Source organism: Aotus nancymaae, unplaced genomic scaffold, assembly GCF_030222135.1.
Source record: "Aotus nancymaae isolate 86718 unplaced genomic scaffold, 86718_ANA_hifiasm-v0.15.2.pri h1tg000041l, whole genome shotgun sequence".
In the NCBI taxonomy this organism is placed as follows: domain Eukaryota; kingdom Metazoa; phylum Chordata; class Mammalia; order Primates; family Aotidae; genus Aotus; species Aotus nancymaae.
In genome coordinates, this window is record NW_026988455.1 from 25,854,807 (window position 1) to 25,871,970 (window position 17,164).

Below are 17,164 nucleotides of genomic sequence, written 5' to 3' on the forward strand. Positions count from 1 at the left end.
GGCTTAATTGCATTCTCTAATGAATAAACACAGGATTCTGGGTGGTTTGTTTTTTGTTTTTGCTTTTTTCAGAGACAGGGTCTCACTGTGTCACCCAGGCTGGCATGCAGTGATGTGATCGCGGCTCACGGCAACCTTGACCTCCTGGCCTCAAGCGATCCTCCTACCTCAGCCTCCCAAAAAGCTGGGATTAGAGGCATGGGTCACCACACCTAGCCTTACCAGCCCTTTAGTAATAAGCACTTTTCAGAGAATTGAAACTGTTCAGCCTGGAGATGAGGTGCAGATATCACCCTGGACACCAGAAGTCTGGTTGGATGCTGGGGTCAGCTAAGAACAAAGTGATACTGGAGAGCAAAGGCTGTGGCTTGGCTGCCTTGACCCTGCAGGAGGAGCTTGGGCTGGCCCCAGGTGATGCTGCCCTTGCTGTCCTAGGAGGGGCCTGGCAGGGTCCTTTCTATCCCAGAAATGCTGTGAGCAGAGCTAATAAGCACCCACGGGAAGCTTCATCTGCCCAGAGGAGAGTCTGCCTCCATCAGCACAGTGCATTACATGCCAGCTGCACTCAGTGACTATTCTGGAAGTTGCCGGGCTATCAGAAAATTTTATGTCCTCATTTTCAGGAAGTCAAGCATAACAAATAACACGCACCCATGAGAACTCCCCAAGGTCTGAGGTCTCTGTGGCTCTGGTGAGCAGTCCATGCAGACTGTGATAGAACCCAGAGGAGGGGAGAGCCCAAGACAGGGAGGGTCAAGGATGAATCCCGGCCCAGCTGGCACTTTGGGAGGCTGAGGCAGGCAGATCACGAGGTTGAGTTCATGGTGAAACCCCGTCTCTACTAAAAAGACAAAAATTAGCTGGGTGTGGTGGCATGCATCTGTAATCCAGCTACTCGGGAGGCTGAGGCAGGAGAATTGCTTGAACCCGGGAAGCAGATGGTGCAGTGAGCTGAGATCCCGCCACTGCACTCCAGCCTGGTGACTATGGTAGCATTACCATGGTCCACAGAAAACCAGTCGCATGAGCGATCAACAGAAGAGAACATAAAATAAGACCGAGGGAAGCCATGTTCCTAGGGCCGTGCTGGCCCTGCTCCCGGCTGAGGCTTGGAGGAGGCCTACCCTGCTGATCACACGGAGAAGAGTCAGGGCTCTGAGGCCACCTGCACATACCGGATGGCATCCCTGACACTCCGGGTGGGAAGCAATGATGTCACCATGCCCTTAAGACTCATGTCTGAGACGTGCAGGCAGCACCGCTCTATCAGCCAGCTGGCTGGTTTTACATCTCAGGGAGGGCATTGTGTCATGGATGCAAATGACATAGCACAGCAATATCTCTGGTGTCTAGTGGTGATGAAATCCAGGTGCTGTTAATGGAGGAAATGCTAAATTGCAGTTAGACATTAATGAAAATAAAGACACAATGTTTTTTTCACTGTGATGCATGGGACCCCAAATTATCCCTAGACCTCTGGACCCAGCATAAGGCCCTGTGCCTGCTGGCCAGGCTAGGGTGCGGGGACCTCACCACGGCACGTTTCCTTGGTGAGGCCATGCCAACATTCCTCGTTTCTCACACTTTGGACCCCTCCCATGAGTGGGGGAATGCAGCCCTCCAAGGAGCTGGTGTTCTTGGACCTGTCACCCCACAGCCAGAGGTCTCTGGCTCCAGGCCACTGGGGCCTTCCCTGCTGGTACAGGTGAATTCTGGAAGGAGGGTACCAAGGGGTGGGCATAGGGGTGGTGGGTGACTTCAAGCCTCCAAAGACCAGAGGGAAGGCCTGCCTCATGGAGCTCTGTAAGCAAAGGCCAGGAGGCACCCAGGACCCCAAGTCCATGCCAGCTGGCATCGGGGGGACTTGGAGATCAGCCTCCCTGGGACTGCCACCTCCAGGGTCCTGCAGAGAACAGGGCTGCCCTGAGTGTGCCAGCATCCTGGGAATGTCCCCCCACCCCCATCACATCCCAGTCACCTGGCTGGCCAAGTGTCACCAGAGGAAAGAGTTTGAAAAACCAAAGTCCTTTCTGCCCCAAAATATTTTTTATTTTTGCATTACATTTGTGTTTCCAATTGTGAATAAAAAATGCTTAGAAAGTGGTTACAAAACAGCGTGAACTGGACAGGAGGAGCAGCTGGCCCTGAGGGTCTGTCACTTCTCCACTTAGACGGCGTGAAGTGGGCCTGGCATCTGGGCGGGGTCAGTCAGGCTTCTCACTCTCAGGATCTGGAAAACAAAACCACACAGCTCACTGTGGGCGCACCATGGTGCTGGCCACTTGCTGAGACCAGGCCCTGATGCCCTCTCAGGAGCTGCTGACAGCAAGGCCGGGCCAGCTCTGCCATGACCCACGCCCTGTGTAGATGGTCTTGTCTTCAGCGCAGCCCTGACGGCCTCTGTCACTTGGGCTACCCTCCTCTGTGTGACCAGTCAGGACACTAAATGGCTGCCAGAAACCCAGACAGATGCTCAGCTCCTGCACCATCTACAGCGTCCCCCCAGCACCCAAAACAGGAGGCTCTGGGATGAGCGCCCCTCCTCCCTCCATGCAGAAACTTGAAGCCTGGTGCTGCAGCTCTGTGGGGAGGTGGCCCCAGAGCTAAGGCAGTCCCCCCACAGTGGACTGGGCAGGAGATACTTGCTCACAGTGAGGACTGCAATGCATGTGTAGGAGGGACCGCAGTCAGCTCGAGGCTGTCTGTACGGGGAGGGTGGGGGGCTGGCTGCCACCATGCTCTGAGCCCCACAGGGTGAGTTCCCACCCTGGATGGCCACCTTCCCTAAGGCCCCTGTGCCTACCAGGAAAGCCACTGCCCCTTACATAATCCACGGCAACGCCAGCCCCAAGTCTTCCTCAGCAAGCTCAAGCCGGTCTGAGGAGCCTCCACCTCCCCTGAACTAGGCCCACCTGGAGCAAAGAGGGTGACCCCAGGGGCTGCAGCAAGTAAGGCAAACCAGGCCTCCTGGAGACAGGGGCTGCAGGTGTGTCTAGCTGACCAGGAGGCTGGCTCCCTCCATCGTGGGCACAGCCTGCGGCACTACTAAGCGTAACCAGGTGCAGAGTGGTGGGAAGCCCAGCCAGCTAACCTGACCAGCAGAGTTGACTATGCTCGAGGCCCAGGCCACGGCCAGCAGGGGCAGTGTTGGGGGCAGTGTTAGGGCCAGGCAGCCCTGCCAGATCTCCTGCTCTCGGACCCCTGCCAGGGCCAGCCCAGCTCAGCACCTGGCAGCACCCACAGCCCCTCAGCACCCTCCTCCAGAGGTGTGGATGCAGCTGAGTCCAAAACTGGCCCCCAACTCCTGTGCTCCCCAGGAGGCTGGCTGGTTTGGATTTCACATGGACAGAGGGTAAGAAAAATGTTGTTTCACACTGTTTTCGAGCAAAAGTGTTTATTTTTCTCCTTCAGATATACAATTTCTTGGGGATTCCATGCCACTGACCACCGTGTACAAGGAAGGGATTCACAGGCAAGGGGGACAGGTGAGGGCAGCCCCCATTTCACTCAAGGAACAGGGCAAGGGGGCTGGTACAGAGAACAGAAATCTCTTACGACAGCATGGTGCCCTGGCAGAAGATTCTGCATAATCACCTAGAAAATCCAATTCTAACTGAATTGATGGAGTCATAGATTTAAACCAAAATAATTTACCCAGTTCTAATAAGTACAGAAACTATACAATTCACAGCTGGGCAGTCCCAAGCAGTCTGCTTTCCAGCGGGAGGTCAAGGGGCCTTCCCCTCCCACCAAGGGCTGTGTTGTGCCCGCTGGGGACGAGTCCCACTGAAATCTCCAGAAGAATGACCCTGCCCTCCTCAGGGCAGCCTTAGGAGTGGATGGGAGAGTGGTCTCCGTGCCGGGGTGAGCAGAGCCACAGGCCTCCATGAAATCATGGAGAAGGGAGGGAAGTGGGCAGGAGAGAGGGCAGCCCCTCCAGCTGAAGGAGCCACGCTTGTCTCCACAGGGTGGGTGAGCAGCAGGAGTCTGTATGCCCAGCACACACCTTATCCTCACTCACAGCAGCCCACTGGCGCCGAGGGCACGTCTGCTCACCTAATGTTTTCTGAAGGATCATGGCCCAGCACAAAGGCTGACATTCCCCACTGAGGGAGCAGCTCGGCAGTGTGCCCTGCCCTGGTGTCCCACCGTCTGTCAGCCCCTGCCTAAGCCCAGGGAACCCGCACTCTCCTGAGGACAAAGCAGGGCTCACCTAGCACTGGAAGCTCTTCTATACTTAAGGAAGCTAATTCAGTGTTTTAAAAAGGCATTTACAACAGAAAACCAAAGTTTGAACTTCAGCTTCAGATCTGTAAACCATTCACATCTCTGCAACTTAAAACAGTAAATAAAGATTATCAATGCACAAGCCAATTGCAAATGAAACCTTTTCCAATAAAGTTTTTTTAACATATCTTTTCATCAGGGAACGGAAAAGCTGGCATTCAAGGCACTGTACTTCTGCAGGGTGGCGACAAGGTTCTAACCATCAACTCAAGTACAGGGAGTGAGTGTGGAGGCGGTGTGTGGACCACAGGAACCTAGGAGCGAACGGGGTCTGAAGCCGCAAAGGAAGCAGTCTTGCTGCCCACCTGCTGTCCCCCTCGCGGCTGGGTGCTGTGCCCACAGCAGGAGGTGGGGGGCACTTGGAGGCCAAACCACACCTGGTTTCTCCGGGCGGTTCCGAGGGCGCCATCTGGCAAGGGACAGGGCAGAATGCTACGTGATCCGCAGCCGGGGGCCAGGCATGCTGACCACAGGTGGCCTCAAGAAGACTGGCAGCACGGGCACCTGGGGAGGGCTCCAGCTGCCCTGTGCCCCCAGCTGGCCCACCTGGCCTGCCCAGGGCCCCCAGGACACTGGAGCTGGGGGCAGGCCTCCATACTGACCCAGAGGCAGCGCACAGGGTGGGGTTGGGAGGCTGGAGAGGGCAGTACCTGGTGTGGGCACGGGCAGGGCCGGGGTGGCTCCGGGAATGACCGTGGTAGACAGAGGGCCGGGCGCTGGGGGCAGACGTGGCATCCCCACTCCTGCTCGAGGTGCGGTCATCTACAAAACACAGAGACGAGAAGAGGAAGGTACACGTGGCTGCAATCGGCTGGCCTCCCCTAGAGGCCCCCAGGGTGCCACAGTTTCTTCATCCTCAGGAGACAGCAGTCCTGGAACCTGCTGTGACAGGCACCCTCTCAGGGCTGACATCAGAATGATGTTTCGGGGTCAGGAAGCATCACCCTCCCTTGTTTGCTTCCCCAAGCTTCGGCCTGATAGCCCCTAGGCCACACACCTGTGTGTTCACCAGTCAAAACGGGCCTTGGAAGAGGACTGATGGGGCCTGGTCCCTGAGGGCACATGAGCGCCCCCACACGCCTGGCAGGAGCAGAGCCCCAGGGCCTGGGCAAAGCAAGTGTGCAGAGAGGTGGTGGCAATGCAGCCCTTCCACTCTCCCAGCCCAGGGAGAAGCCACACACGGGGTGTGGTCCCAGGAAGGCAAGGCTGCCGGCCACGGGGAGTCACTCCTCTCCACTCCAAGGAGGGTCCCACTGGGCGCTCTCCACAGGTGCAGGGGGAGCGCTCGGCAACTTCCACGCCCCTTCCTGGAAATCAGGGGCTGGAGGAGCCTCCTCAACTGGAAGGGCCTCTACGGAACTGACAGCTGAGACCCGGCCCACGGCAAAATGCCCAACACCTCCCTGAGGTGCCTCCGTGCTTCCAGTTGACACTGCTGTGATCTCCAGGAGGGCAGAAAAAGGGGTCAACCACACAGACTGGACAGAGAGGAGAACTGGCCTCGTGCAGATGACAAGACCGTGTGTGCCGAAACCCCACAAGAACAGACAAACCAATTTCTAGAACTAGGCAAATTTAGCACAGTCGCCGGATGTGAGGTATGAATGTCAACCACATTTTTATATTCTAGCAACGGGAAGCTGGAAAATGAAATTTAAAGAATAACATTTATAACAGCATTCCAAAACGTCAGCTACCTAGGGATAAATTTAATGAAAACATCTTTACACTGCAGAGAAACAAAAAAGATGCTAGTAAATGGAGAGACACCACGTTCACAGAACATTCACGCTGTTCAAATGTCAGATCTCACCAGCTAATCAACAGACTGAATACAGTCCCAATCGAAATCCTAGTGGGCTAGCTTGCAGAAAGCAACAGGCTGTCCCTAAAACATATGAAAATACTAATGACCTGAAAAAAATCAAGAAATTCCTGAAGAAGATCAACACCGAAAGTCTTACCTGACCAAAGATTAAACTTACTAGAAAACTTCAGTCATTAAGAGAGTGTTGCCACAATGATAAGGAGATTGCTAAAGGACACAGAATCGCAAATGCAGAAATGGACCTACACACTTGATGAATGTCCGAGCAACTCAATGCAATTCAATACGGAGAGGAAGGGCTGGAACAATCAGATATACAGAGAGGGGAAAAAACAGATTGACCTCTACATCAAAATATACACAAGAGTTCATTTGAGATGGCTTGCAGGACTGAAAGCAATAGCTAAAGCTCCAAAGCTTTTAGAAAAAACAAAATTATAAATTTTGCCATTTCATGTTCAGCATTAAGAAACTGGAAACACAAGCCACAGATGGGTAGACTATATCCATTATATATATTAACATATCTGTATACACAAAGGGGCTTCAAAAAGTTCATGGAAAATACACATCAAGAACAAACTATGCACGACCTTCAAAAAAAAAAAAAAAAAAATCTCTGTACCCAAATAAACTTGTACTAACTTCTTATAATATGTCTGAAGAGGATGTAGTCTGAGGCACTAAGGAGGAGAAGACATTGGTGGGAAAAGAGCCCCTATCACAATAACATGCGCTCTGCCAAGCAAAAACCAACATCAAATGTATGGCGAAGCTTGGGTGGAAGAATGGTGAGACCGCTGATGCTTTCTGAAAAGTTCACCAGGTCCATGCCCCAAAGAAAACAGCAGTTTACAAATGGTTGACTTGTTTTAAGAAGGGATGAGACCACGCTGAAGATGGAACACAGCGACAGGCCGTCTGCATCACTTGGTGAGGAAAATGCTCACCTGGTCTGAGCCCTAAGGGGACCGGTAGTTGACAGCGGAAACAGTGGCCAACACCACAGACATCTTAGTAGGCTCAGCTTACACAATTCAGACTGAAAAATTAGTCAAACAGACTTCCCACTTAATGGGTGCCAAAACCGTTGCACCCAGATCCACCGCAGAGAAGAGCAGAGCTGTCAGGGGAAACTTTACACAAGTGGGATGGAGATCCTGACACTCCCTTTGAAGAACTGTAACGACAGGAAACACGGCTTTCCCAGTATGATCCTGAAGACAAAGTACAGTCAAGGCAATGGTGCCGAGAGCTGGAAGTGGTCCCGTCAGAACAAAAGTGGGCCAGTCAAGAGCAAAGATTGTGGCAATAGCTTTTGGGATACTTAAGGCATTTTGCTTGCTGACTTTCTGGAGGGGTAACAAGGAATGGTAACATCTGCTTAGTATGAGTATTTAGGGAATGTTAGCCAAAGCTTCAGCAGAAACCCCCTGGGAAAGCTTCCCCAGAGAGTCCATCTCCATCACAGCAATGCTCCTGCTCATTCCTCTCATTAATTAAGGGCGATTTCACAAGAGTTTCGATGGGGAATCACCAGACATCTACCCTACAATCCTGATTTGGCTACTTCTGACTTCTTTTTGCTTCCTAATTTTAAAACATCTGTAAAGGGCACCCATTTTTTGTCAATTAATAATGTAAAAAAGACTGCACGGCCATGATTAAATTCCCATGACCATTAGGTCTCTAGGGAGGGACTACATGGCTGGCATCATTGCTTATCAAAGTGTCTTGAACTTTATGGAGCTTGTGTTAAGAAAAAAGTTTACATATATATATATATATATATAAAAATTTTTTTTTTTTTTTCCAGACAAGGTCTTGGTCTGTCACCCAGGCTGGAGTGCAGTGGCACTATCTTGGCTCAACGCAGCCTTGACCTCCTGGGCTAAAGCCATCTTCCCACCTCAGCCTCTTTAGTAGCTAGACCTATAGGTATGTAGCACCATGTCCAGCTAATTTTTTTTTTTTTTTCTTTTTGAGATGGAGTTTGGTTCGTCACCCAGGCTGAGTGCAATGGCGCAGTCTTGGCTCACCACAACCTCCACCTCCTGAGTTCAAGTGATTCTCCTGCCTCAGCCTCCCACGTAGCTGGGACTACAAGAGCCCACCACCATGCCGGGCTAATTTTTTTTTTGTATTTTTTAGTAAAGACAGGGTTTCACCATGTTGGCCAGGCTGGTCTCGAACTCCTGACCACAAGTGATCACCTGCCTTGGCCTCCCAAAGTGCTGGGATTACAGGTATGAGCCACTGCACCCGGCAGCCCAGTTAATTTTTGTATTTTTTTTGTAGAGATGGGGTTTTGCCATATTGCTCAGGCTGGTCTTAAACTCCTGGACTCAAGCAATCTACCCACCTCAGCCTCCCCAAGTGTTGGGATTACAGGTGTGAGCTACCATGGCCAGTCATATATTTCTTATTTTTATCTTTTAATTCCATTTTTCCATGACCTTTTTGAAGCCCCTTTGTATAAGACAGACATAATACTGACAGATATATGATAAACGACCACAAATCAACAATAGAAAGATAAATCAACTTTTAAATGGTCACTCTCCTTGACCAGGCACTTTCTAAAAGATGGCTGATAAGAATATGAAAAGATGCTCTAAGGCAAATTAAACAATAATGAGAAACCTACTACTAGGCCTCAAATTCTTTTTGCAAATAAACTTTTAACTACAATGTCCTACACACAAATACTTAAAATGTCACAAGAAAAAACAAGGCAATATAAAGAAAAACTAGGCCTTGAGCAAACAAAACCCAAAAAATACTATGTGAAGGAGACACAAGACAGAGAATTTTGGTAGAGAGTTAGAAACTATTTTTTTTTTAAAGATACAGCAGACTTGGTGAAAAAACAAAGAATTCAACTGAAAAATACAATAACCCAAATTAAAAACAGAATGGCTAGGTTTAACAGCAGTTTAGACACACACAAAAATTTAGTGACCTAAAATTTAAAGAAAATAAAACAGGAAGGTATTATTCATTCGAAGGAAAATACTTAACTGACAAAAACATCCCCAAGGAAGCCTCAACATTGGACTTAGTAAACAAAGGTTTTAAATCAACTGTCTTAAATGTGCTCAAAGAACTAAAGGAAGCCAAGGACAAAGAAATACAGGAAGTCAGGAAAATAACACATGCACACGATGAGGATATCAACAGAAATTACGAAGGGGACCAAGTGGAAATAGAAGAGCTGAAAACAATAATAACTGACATTTACAAATTCACCAGAGGGGTTCACCGGCAGACCTGAGCAGGCCGAATAAAGAATCAGCAAGCTTGAGACACTTACAATGGAAATGATCATGTGAGGAGCAGAGGAAAAGGTGGCAGAGTGGACAAAGCCAGAGGGGTCTGTGGTCCGCCATGAAGTGGGTAACACATTATGGGTGTCACAACAGCCCAGAGACGAACATTTAGCTGCAGTGACTCTCCACAAGGGGGCCAAGCCCATTCAAGGGCAAAAGCAGTTTTCAACAACTTCTGCTGGAGTGCAGTGGTGCGATCATAGTTCACTGCAGCCTCGAACTCCCGGGCCCCAGCGATGCTCCCACCTCAGCTTCCCAGGTAGCTGGGACAACAGGCATGTGCAATTACACCTGGCTAATTTTTAAAAAGTTCTGATACATACTGCAACATGGATGCACCTTGAAAACATTATAGCAAGTGAAATAAGCCAGTCACCAAATACCGTATGATTCCACTTATATGAGGTACTTAGAGTAGTCGAAGTCAGAGGCAGAAAGAAGGACAGAGGCTACAAGAGCCTGGGAAACCTGAGGTACCAGAAATGGGGCTGGGGAAGTAGTGTTTAATGGAGACAGAGTAGCCTTGCGGAAGATGAAAAGGTTCGGTGGATGGATGGTGGTGATGGTTGCACAATGCTCTGAATGTACTTCATGCCACTGAACTGTATGTTTGAAAATGGGTAAAATGGTAAATTCTGTGATATATATATAGCTATGACAAAAATAATAGTTTTTTAAAAAAACTCTTAATACTTAAAAAGAATCCAGAACATTTGAACAACAGTTAGCTCTGCTAATCCTAAACACCGATGTACCTGGGGCCTAGGCAGCACAGTGAGCCTGCCCAGGCTCCGGGTGCAGCCTCATAGAACTGTGGGGCCATGTTCACGATTCCTGACTTTGTCCTAAAATAATGGGATTCCACTAAGAATAAATTTGAGGACTCAGATTGACGGAGGTGTACCTGTCAAGAGGACCCTGCAGAAGTAACAGTGGCAGAGCTTGGGAGTGTGCATGTGGAGAGAAGGAAACAGATTCAGCTCCAGCATCCATACGACAGCAACAAAGACTGACACCCGGGTCAAGAGCCAGTCCTGGCAATCTCCACAGCCCGAAAGCACTAAGTCTGCTCTCCTACCACAGTGCAGCCACACACGACACGCTGACAGAAGGTCATCCGAAAACTAATAACCACACTTACTGCAAATAGCAACAGAAATGAGAAAATATTTTGAAACAAAGGTTAATGAAAATGCTGCACATATTTCTGGGATGCAGCTAAAACTAGCAGTGGGTGCTTGATGTCCTTGAATGCCTACATTATAACAGAAAGCCTAGAAATCAATGAACATATTGTAAGAAACTTTCTAGAACAACAAAATTCACCCAAAGATAGGAGGCAAAAAAAATTAATGAAACGTACAATGAAGACTATCAAGCACCAAATGTGTTCTTTGAATAGGCTAATAAAATGTTCGTCCCTAAGGAGACTGCATAAAGAAAGGGAAAGAGAGGAGGAGAGGCAGAGAGGAGGCAGAAATCACCAACATCAGGAATGAAATCAGGACATCACTGTAAATCCTGCAAATGGAAAAATAAAAGCTGTTATGGATAATTCTATGGCAATTAATTTAAAATTTTAGATACGTTTAGAGATACCAATTGCCAGAAAAGCAGAATTTAACAAAACGAAACGGAAAATCCAAGTGGTGTTAGAAGTATAGAAGAAACTGAATCCATAGTAGCAACTGTACCTTCAAGGAATGAACAGGTGTGTGATAAATACAGCAAAAATGTCAACTAGAATGCATGTAGTGGGTGTATGGATGTTCACGGCAGAATTTTCAACTCTTCTGTGTGTTTGAAATTTTTCAAGGTAAAAGATCATAGAGGAAAGTGTCCCATGCTAAAAAGTACAGAAACAAAACTCCAGTCCAGATGGCTTCACAAATGACCTTTACTAAATAATTGAGACAGAAATAACACCAATCTTCCACAAAGCTCTCCAGAAAGCTGAAAAACAGCAGATGCTCCTCCAATTTGCACTGACATCAGAACAAATGAGGTGTCAAAACCGAGGGGAGCAGGTCCTCACTTCCGCCCCACGTTGGCTCAGGTGTGTGTGAGCTACAGCCCGACACTGGTGTCATTCGGGGTGACACACCTGCCCTGGTCTCCAGCCTGGGCAAAAACAGAACTCAGGCAGAGGTGGGTCTGTCTGCTGAGATCAGGGCTACCAACTCTGAGTGTGGGGCCCAGGCTGCCCAGGCTGGGGCTGCTGCTGTATCTGAGCTGTGGAGTCAGAGCCCTGGCCTGGCCTGGCCTTTCTACCTGCCAGCTGTGGAGCTGTGGGCACGTCGTTCACCTCCCAATCTGTAAAGTGGAGAAGCCTAGTTCTTGGGGCTGTGGGAAGAATGAACTCGGATCATGAAAGTGAAGAGCTTAACTGGACACCCCTCGGCCACACAGGGAACTAGCAAATGCTGGAGGCACAGCTACCCCACCCCAGGAGCACCCGCCCCGCCCTCCCCGCACTCACAGCCCGCGCCTCGCCAGGGGCAGCCCGGCCTGCCTGGGCCTCCATGTCCTGCAGCTTCTGGGTCTGCTTCAGCTGGTTAAGCGTGGGCTTCAGTTGTGCGGCCCCCACCGTCTTGCTCGTCCATTCGTCCACCAGCTTGTGCAGGTCGTCCGTGAAGGTGCCCTTCTTGTTGTTGCTGTTGTTCACCTGCGCCTGGACACGCAGGGCGGGCTGGGGGCCTGGCTCAGGGCCTGGGGCCAGGCTGCTGGTGGAGGACCCTGGGGAGTCACACACAGGCCAGGATTGGTGACGCCACACACGCGCCCAGGCCCCCAGTGGGCTGGCCGCACTCGTTCTTACGTGACAGCTGAGACAATGGTCTCACTTGGGCCAGGCAGCACCTTGCTTCAAGAGGCGGTCGGATTAAGGGGCCTGGCTGCCCAGGGTCAGACACGGTGGGACTGTTCCACGGGCTGTGCCAGGTGGCCATCACCCACCTCAGAAGCCAGGCCAGGGAACAGGACCCTGTGGCAGCTGCAGCCTCTGCTCAGCGTCCACTCTGTGCCCACCACTGCCCGTCCCCAGACTCACGTGTGAGAGAGCTCAGGAAACTCCTAGCACAGCCAGACACACTGGGCTTCAGCGTCACGGTGCCTAGAGTAAGGTTCCTCAGGCTCTCTCTGGCCTGTGCATCCTCAGTCGTAACATGAGGACGCAGGGGCAGTGGGAGTACCGTGTGCAGAGTGCTTAGCACACATGGCTGGCTGGCCTGCAGGCGGCCCCCTGGCCCATGGGAAAATGCCTGCCGGGGCTGCCTGACTGCATTCCCATGAATTTTAATGGTCTGATTGTTTGGAATTTCAGATGTAGAAATTGTCCTGACCAGAACATTCGAGGAAGGTATTCATAAAGGGTCCCCATGCCTGGGGCTGCCTGACTCGGCCCCACCAGCTCCTGCCGTGGGCTGCGGCCAACGCTGTGCTGCAGGAGGGATCTGGGAGCCGCCCTGCTGACCATTAGCACACCAGAGCACTTGGCTGGTTCATTCAAAGGGGTTCTTAAGGGACCAAAATGAGACTTTAAAAGTTTTAAATCATACCCTTTCCACCCAATACATGTAATTTCTGGTTGGCAATTTTGAATAAGCCAATTTAAAAATTTTCTGCATAGAAAAACAACCTAATGACCATCTCTTCAAACAAGCTGTCCCAAAATGTAATGGACTTTAGTGGCTAGCAATGAAAAAGCACAGACACAGACAATTAAAAATTAGTGATGAGGTTTGACACACATGGAGCTATTCCTACATGAAAAGTTCAGCCAGAAAAGAAAAAAAATTTTTTTAAGAGAGAGAGAGATGAGAGAGAGAGAGGTGAGTGGCCCAGGTAGACTAATACCCACTCAGTCCTGGCATCTCTCCTCGTGGGGAGGCACTCATCTTTAGGACTTCAAGGAAATACTCATTCCTACGGTTTTGGAAAAGGAGCCAATCAATGATTGGTAATTTGCGGGTGTTCCGGGGAAGGATAAGCCCGTTAGATGTGAACTGGCGAGACCGCACAAACTCTAGGCGCCACGGAGACACACGGGGGAGCCGAGGGCAGCGATCCCACCAGGCAGAAGCAAAGCGGCGCCCAGCCGAGGGGCATGGAGCAGGCACAGGGCAGGCCCACACCCGCCCGGCCGCGGGAACCCTGATGTGCGCTAGCCACGAGAAAGCCCATGCGATGAGAGAAGACAAAGGGGGAAAAAACCCGGATAATTACTACTGCTGTGTTCTTTGCCTAGGCAGAGACGCTTCAGGGCAGACCCTGCAAGGGAAAAAGAAACGACACAAGACCACAGGGTTAGGCAGAACAGCACACACCGGGACACGCTACCACACTAAGCAAAAGTCGTCAGTGTGCAGGGAGGGGCAGACACAGGCAGCAGTTCAGAGAGAGGGCCGACCCGGCCGGGGGAAACAGGGCAGCCCCTGGAGTGAGGGCGCAGGCTCCCATGAGCTTCACCGAGGGGGCGGAGGTGCCAGGGCCAAGCCCTCAAGCTTCAGGGAGAAGTATTTGTCTCTAGAAGCATATTCTAAGAAAAGTAAAAGAGAAAGAAAAAAAAAGAAAGAAAAAAGCAAAGCACACCGCTTTCAGACATCAGGCTTCTGGGTGCCCCACTGGTGGAAGCAGGACACCCTGCTGAGAGTCGGCCACAGGAGCTCAGGAATGGAGCTGGGCACGGCCGGGCCTGGCCACCCAAGCCCAGCAGAGGTTTTCCAAGTGCAAAAAGATACATTGTTTTGCAGATTGGAGGCCAAGTCTGGATCTCAGATGCTGCCTCTGATGAGGTCAGCGCAGGTTTGAGTAGGGGACCCGAGAGTTTCTATCTAGAGGCTGACTCTAATGTCTGGGGACACTGTGCCACATGAACAGTCAGTATCCACAAGGGATAGGGCAAGGCCTCAGCCTGGAACATTTCTGGCCTCCTTGTAATTGGGACTGCTCCTAAACCGACTGGTCCCAACTGTCCAGAGGCCATCTGGTTTACACTGAATGCAATGTCCTGGCAGGTCAGTGCCCAGTCTGGTGCGGACGGGGTCCCCAAGGCAGGCTGGGCTGGGAGGTGCGGCCATCCCCGTTTATCCTATGGGCAGGCAGAGCTGGGACGGGCAAGCACAGGCTCAGACTTCCCCAAGGTCACTCGGCAAAGCCACACTGGCTCTGTCTACACTCCAGCCCACAGCCTCTTGCCTAGGAGCACACTCTCTCCCCAGCAGGACTACACTCCTCAGTGCTATTCCCAGCAGACCTGAAAAGGAGCGACTCTGATCTTCCCAGGATTCAGGAAATCCAGCAATGTCCACCTTCCTTCTCCAAAGGGGCTCATGCCTCCTGCCTCGGGGGACAGCGGACAACTTGTCACCCATCTCCTTGGCCCAAGCTTGGCCTGAGCTGTGTGTCCTGGACTTGGAAACCTAGCTCAACTGAGTATTTTCAGTTCATTCTGTCTGTTCCTGAGCTAGTGTGGGGAAAGGTGAGGTGGCATTCTGCTGCAGACCTTACTGTTCAAATAAAAAGGAGGGAGCCCAGGGGGAGGGATCCAGACAGCTGGGCTCTGGGTGAGCACCTCTGAAAGGCTGTTCCCTGGCTGCTGTGTTCTGAGATGAAACCCTGCCAGGAACACAGAGCTGATATCCTGTGGATGGCTTACTGAAGTTTGCAGGGGAGGTTTGGCTGGTTTTCTGTAGTGCAAAGGGGCCCCTGAAATCTGTGATGCAGCCTAGGCTGGGATCCAACTTGTGGGGGCACTGGGTAGGCACCAATTTCCCTGGCAGGCTTTGTGAGGGGCTGCAGCCATGGTCCCGTGTAGACAGCCCTAAGCCAGGTGCTTCAAAAAGCTGCTCTGTGACTGTCTGGCAGTTCTTGGTGTGGCTGGAACTCTACATTCAGGGTTAATTCCTGGCTGTTGCCTAGCTGGGAAGAACACCAAACAGGCCGGCTGCTGGCTGGGAACCACCAGAGGGAGCCTGGACCTGCGATCAAAGCTGAGATTGACTCACTGCCCTGGGAACCCAGGGTCGGGAGTGTCTGGAGGACACGGCACCCACTCACAGCCAGGGAGCAACCCCGGCCCACAGAGGCCTCCATGCCCTTCCTCAACTTGGGCCCCAAAGACCAGTGGGCAGATGGCTCTAGACATCTGGCAAAACAATGGGTGCCAGCCTTTCAAGGCCACGCTGTCCGACGCCACTTACCGCAGACAACTAAGCTGGGGCAGAGACTTCCCCATGCTCTGGACAGCCCTGCCCATCCTTGGGTGGCTCCTCAGTCTACCTCTCCACAGAGCCTCAGCCTGGCCTGGGCCCTGCCCCTCACTTGTCCACCATGCAGATGGCACCCGAGGACAGCCCCCACCTGGCGCCCTGCCACTCGCTCTGTGCCATGACAAACACCCCCACCTCCTGTCCATAAAGCAGCAACAGGAGAGCAAAGGAAACTTTCAGGAGGCGGCCAAGTGACACCAGGCCCACCTCAGTCTCCCTGTGGGGCTTCCGTCCCCAGCCAGGCCCGGGAAGAGGCGGCGCTGAGGCCCTGGACTACTCAGCAGTGCTGGGGCGGGGCTTGGCGGCCTCATCCCAGTGGTTGTGAGATCCGCTGCGTTCTTCCCAGAATGTAAAAGTGGCAGCACACAGGACAACAGGAGGGCTGGCTCTTGGACTTGGCATCTCCTGCTTTTGTGCAGTGAACATCGGCTGAACCCCCAAGGCACAAGCAGAGGCTCCCTCCCTACTCCAGCCCTGACTCTCTCTGGCACAAAAACAGCTCTTGCATCAACGGCCCTGTCCTCTGGGTGGCCCGAGCACCCACCCGCTCCAGACCCTCAGCCTCTGGCCAAGACACCTCAATGTGAAAGATTCAAACCAAGGGTGTGTGCCTGGGCAGAGGCCCTAAAAAGTGGGTCAGCCCCCGAGTAATCCCTCACACTCGCTTTCACCTCACAGGGCTCAATACTGCCCAGGTGCCAACAGACAGCCAGGGCGGCCCACCTCCCCTCACAGGCGGCCTGGCAGCTTTGCCTCAGCCCCCTTCGAGCTCCCACGCTCTGAGGTGGGCCAGCCCACCCCACAGTCAGCACTGGCTCCCTTTTCTGGCACAGGAGAAAAATGGGCATCCAGGGCAAAACCCCTTTTAGGGTGTCTACGTATTGAACAACCACGTTCTTGAGCCAAAAATTGTCCACGAAGCAAGCCCTGGGAAGCAGGATCTGCCTGACTCTGCCCAGGGAGACCTGGGGCTGTTTTCATGTTGCCCTGAGCTGCATGACCCCACCTTGCACCAGGCCTGTTGCACACAGGCATGCCCCACGGGCAGCCCACCCACGGTGGCGTGCAGCACTGACAACCTTGGCTGCAGAGGTCAGGGCCTGGTGAACGCAGTGCCGGGTGGGAGTCTTCTTCTCTGGGTGCCTTCTGTCCCGAGGTCTCCTGAACACCTGCTGCAAAGGGCCTCGCTGAGCACGCACTCTATCCCCACCAGGAGGGATGAAAGCATTCCATAGTGAGAGGAGGCCTAGGACGGTCCCTGAGCCAAACATGCTACAGCCAACAGCCGACCTAGAGAAAACCCAAAGCCAGACCCAAATCCAGTGTGCAAAAAGGCCCACTAGGGTGCCAGCACCTGCCCAGTCAGGTGGAAGGATCCAGAAGGACCCCAGCTTCTGAGCAGCAGAACCAACAGAACCAACCAGAGGTGTCATCTCAGCATCTGCACCTGA

General features: G+C 51.9%; 1 protein-coding gene across 1 annotated transcript in view; it reads right to left on the reverse strand.

Moving 5' to 3' along the window:
* Positions 1-2,024: 2,024 nt before the first annotated feature.
* Positions 2,025-17,164, reverse strand: part of WNK2 (WNK lysine deficient protein kinase 2) — a 124,479-nt gene continuing 109,339 nt past the window's right edge. Inside the window, exons 26-29 of the mRNA XM_021671904.2 lie at positions 13,669-13,713; positions 11,924-12,180; positions 4,938-5,049; positions 2,025-2,230 (exon numbers count right to left, since the gene is read on the reverse strand). Coding sequence (XP_021527579.2) covers positions 2,205-2,230; positions 4,938-5,049; positions 11,924-12,180; positions 13,669-13,713 — 440 coding nt within the window. The 3' untranslated portion in view covers positions 2,025-2,204. The remainder of the gene's footprint in view (positions 2,231-4,937; positions 5,050-11,923; positions 12,181-13,668; positions 13,714-17,164) is intronic.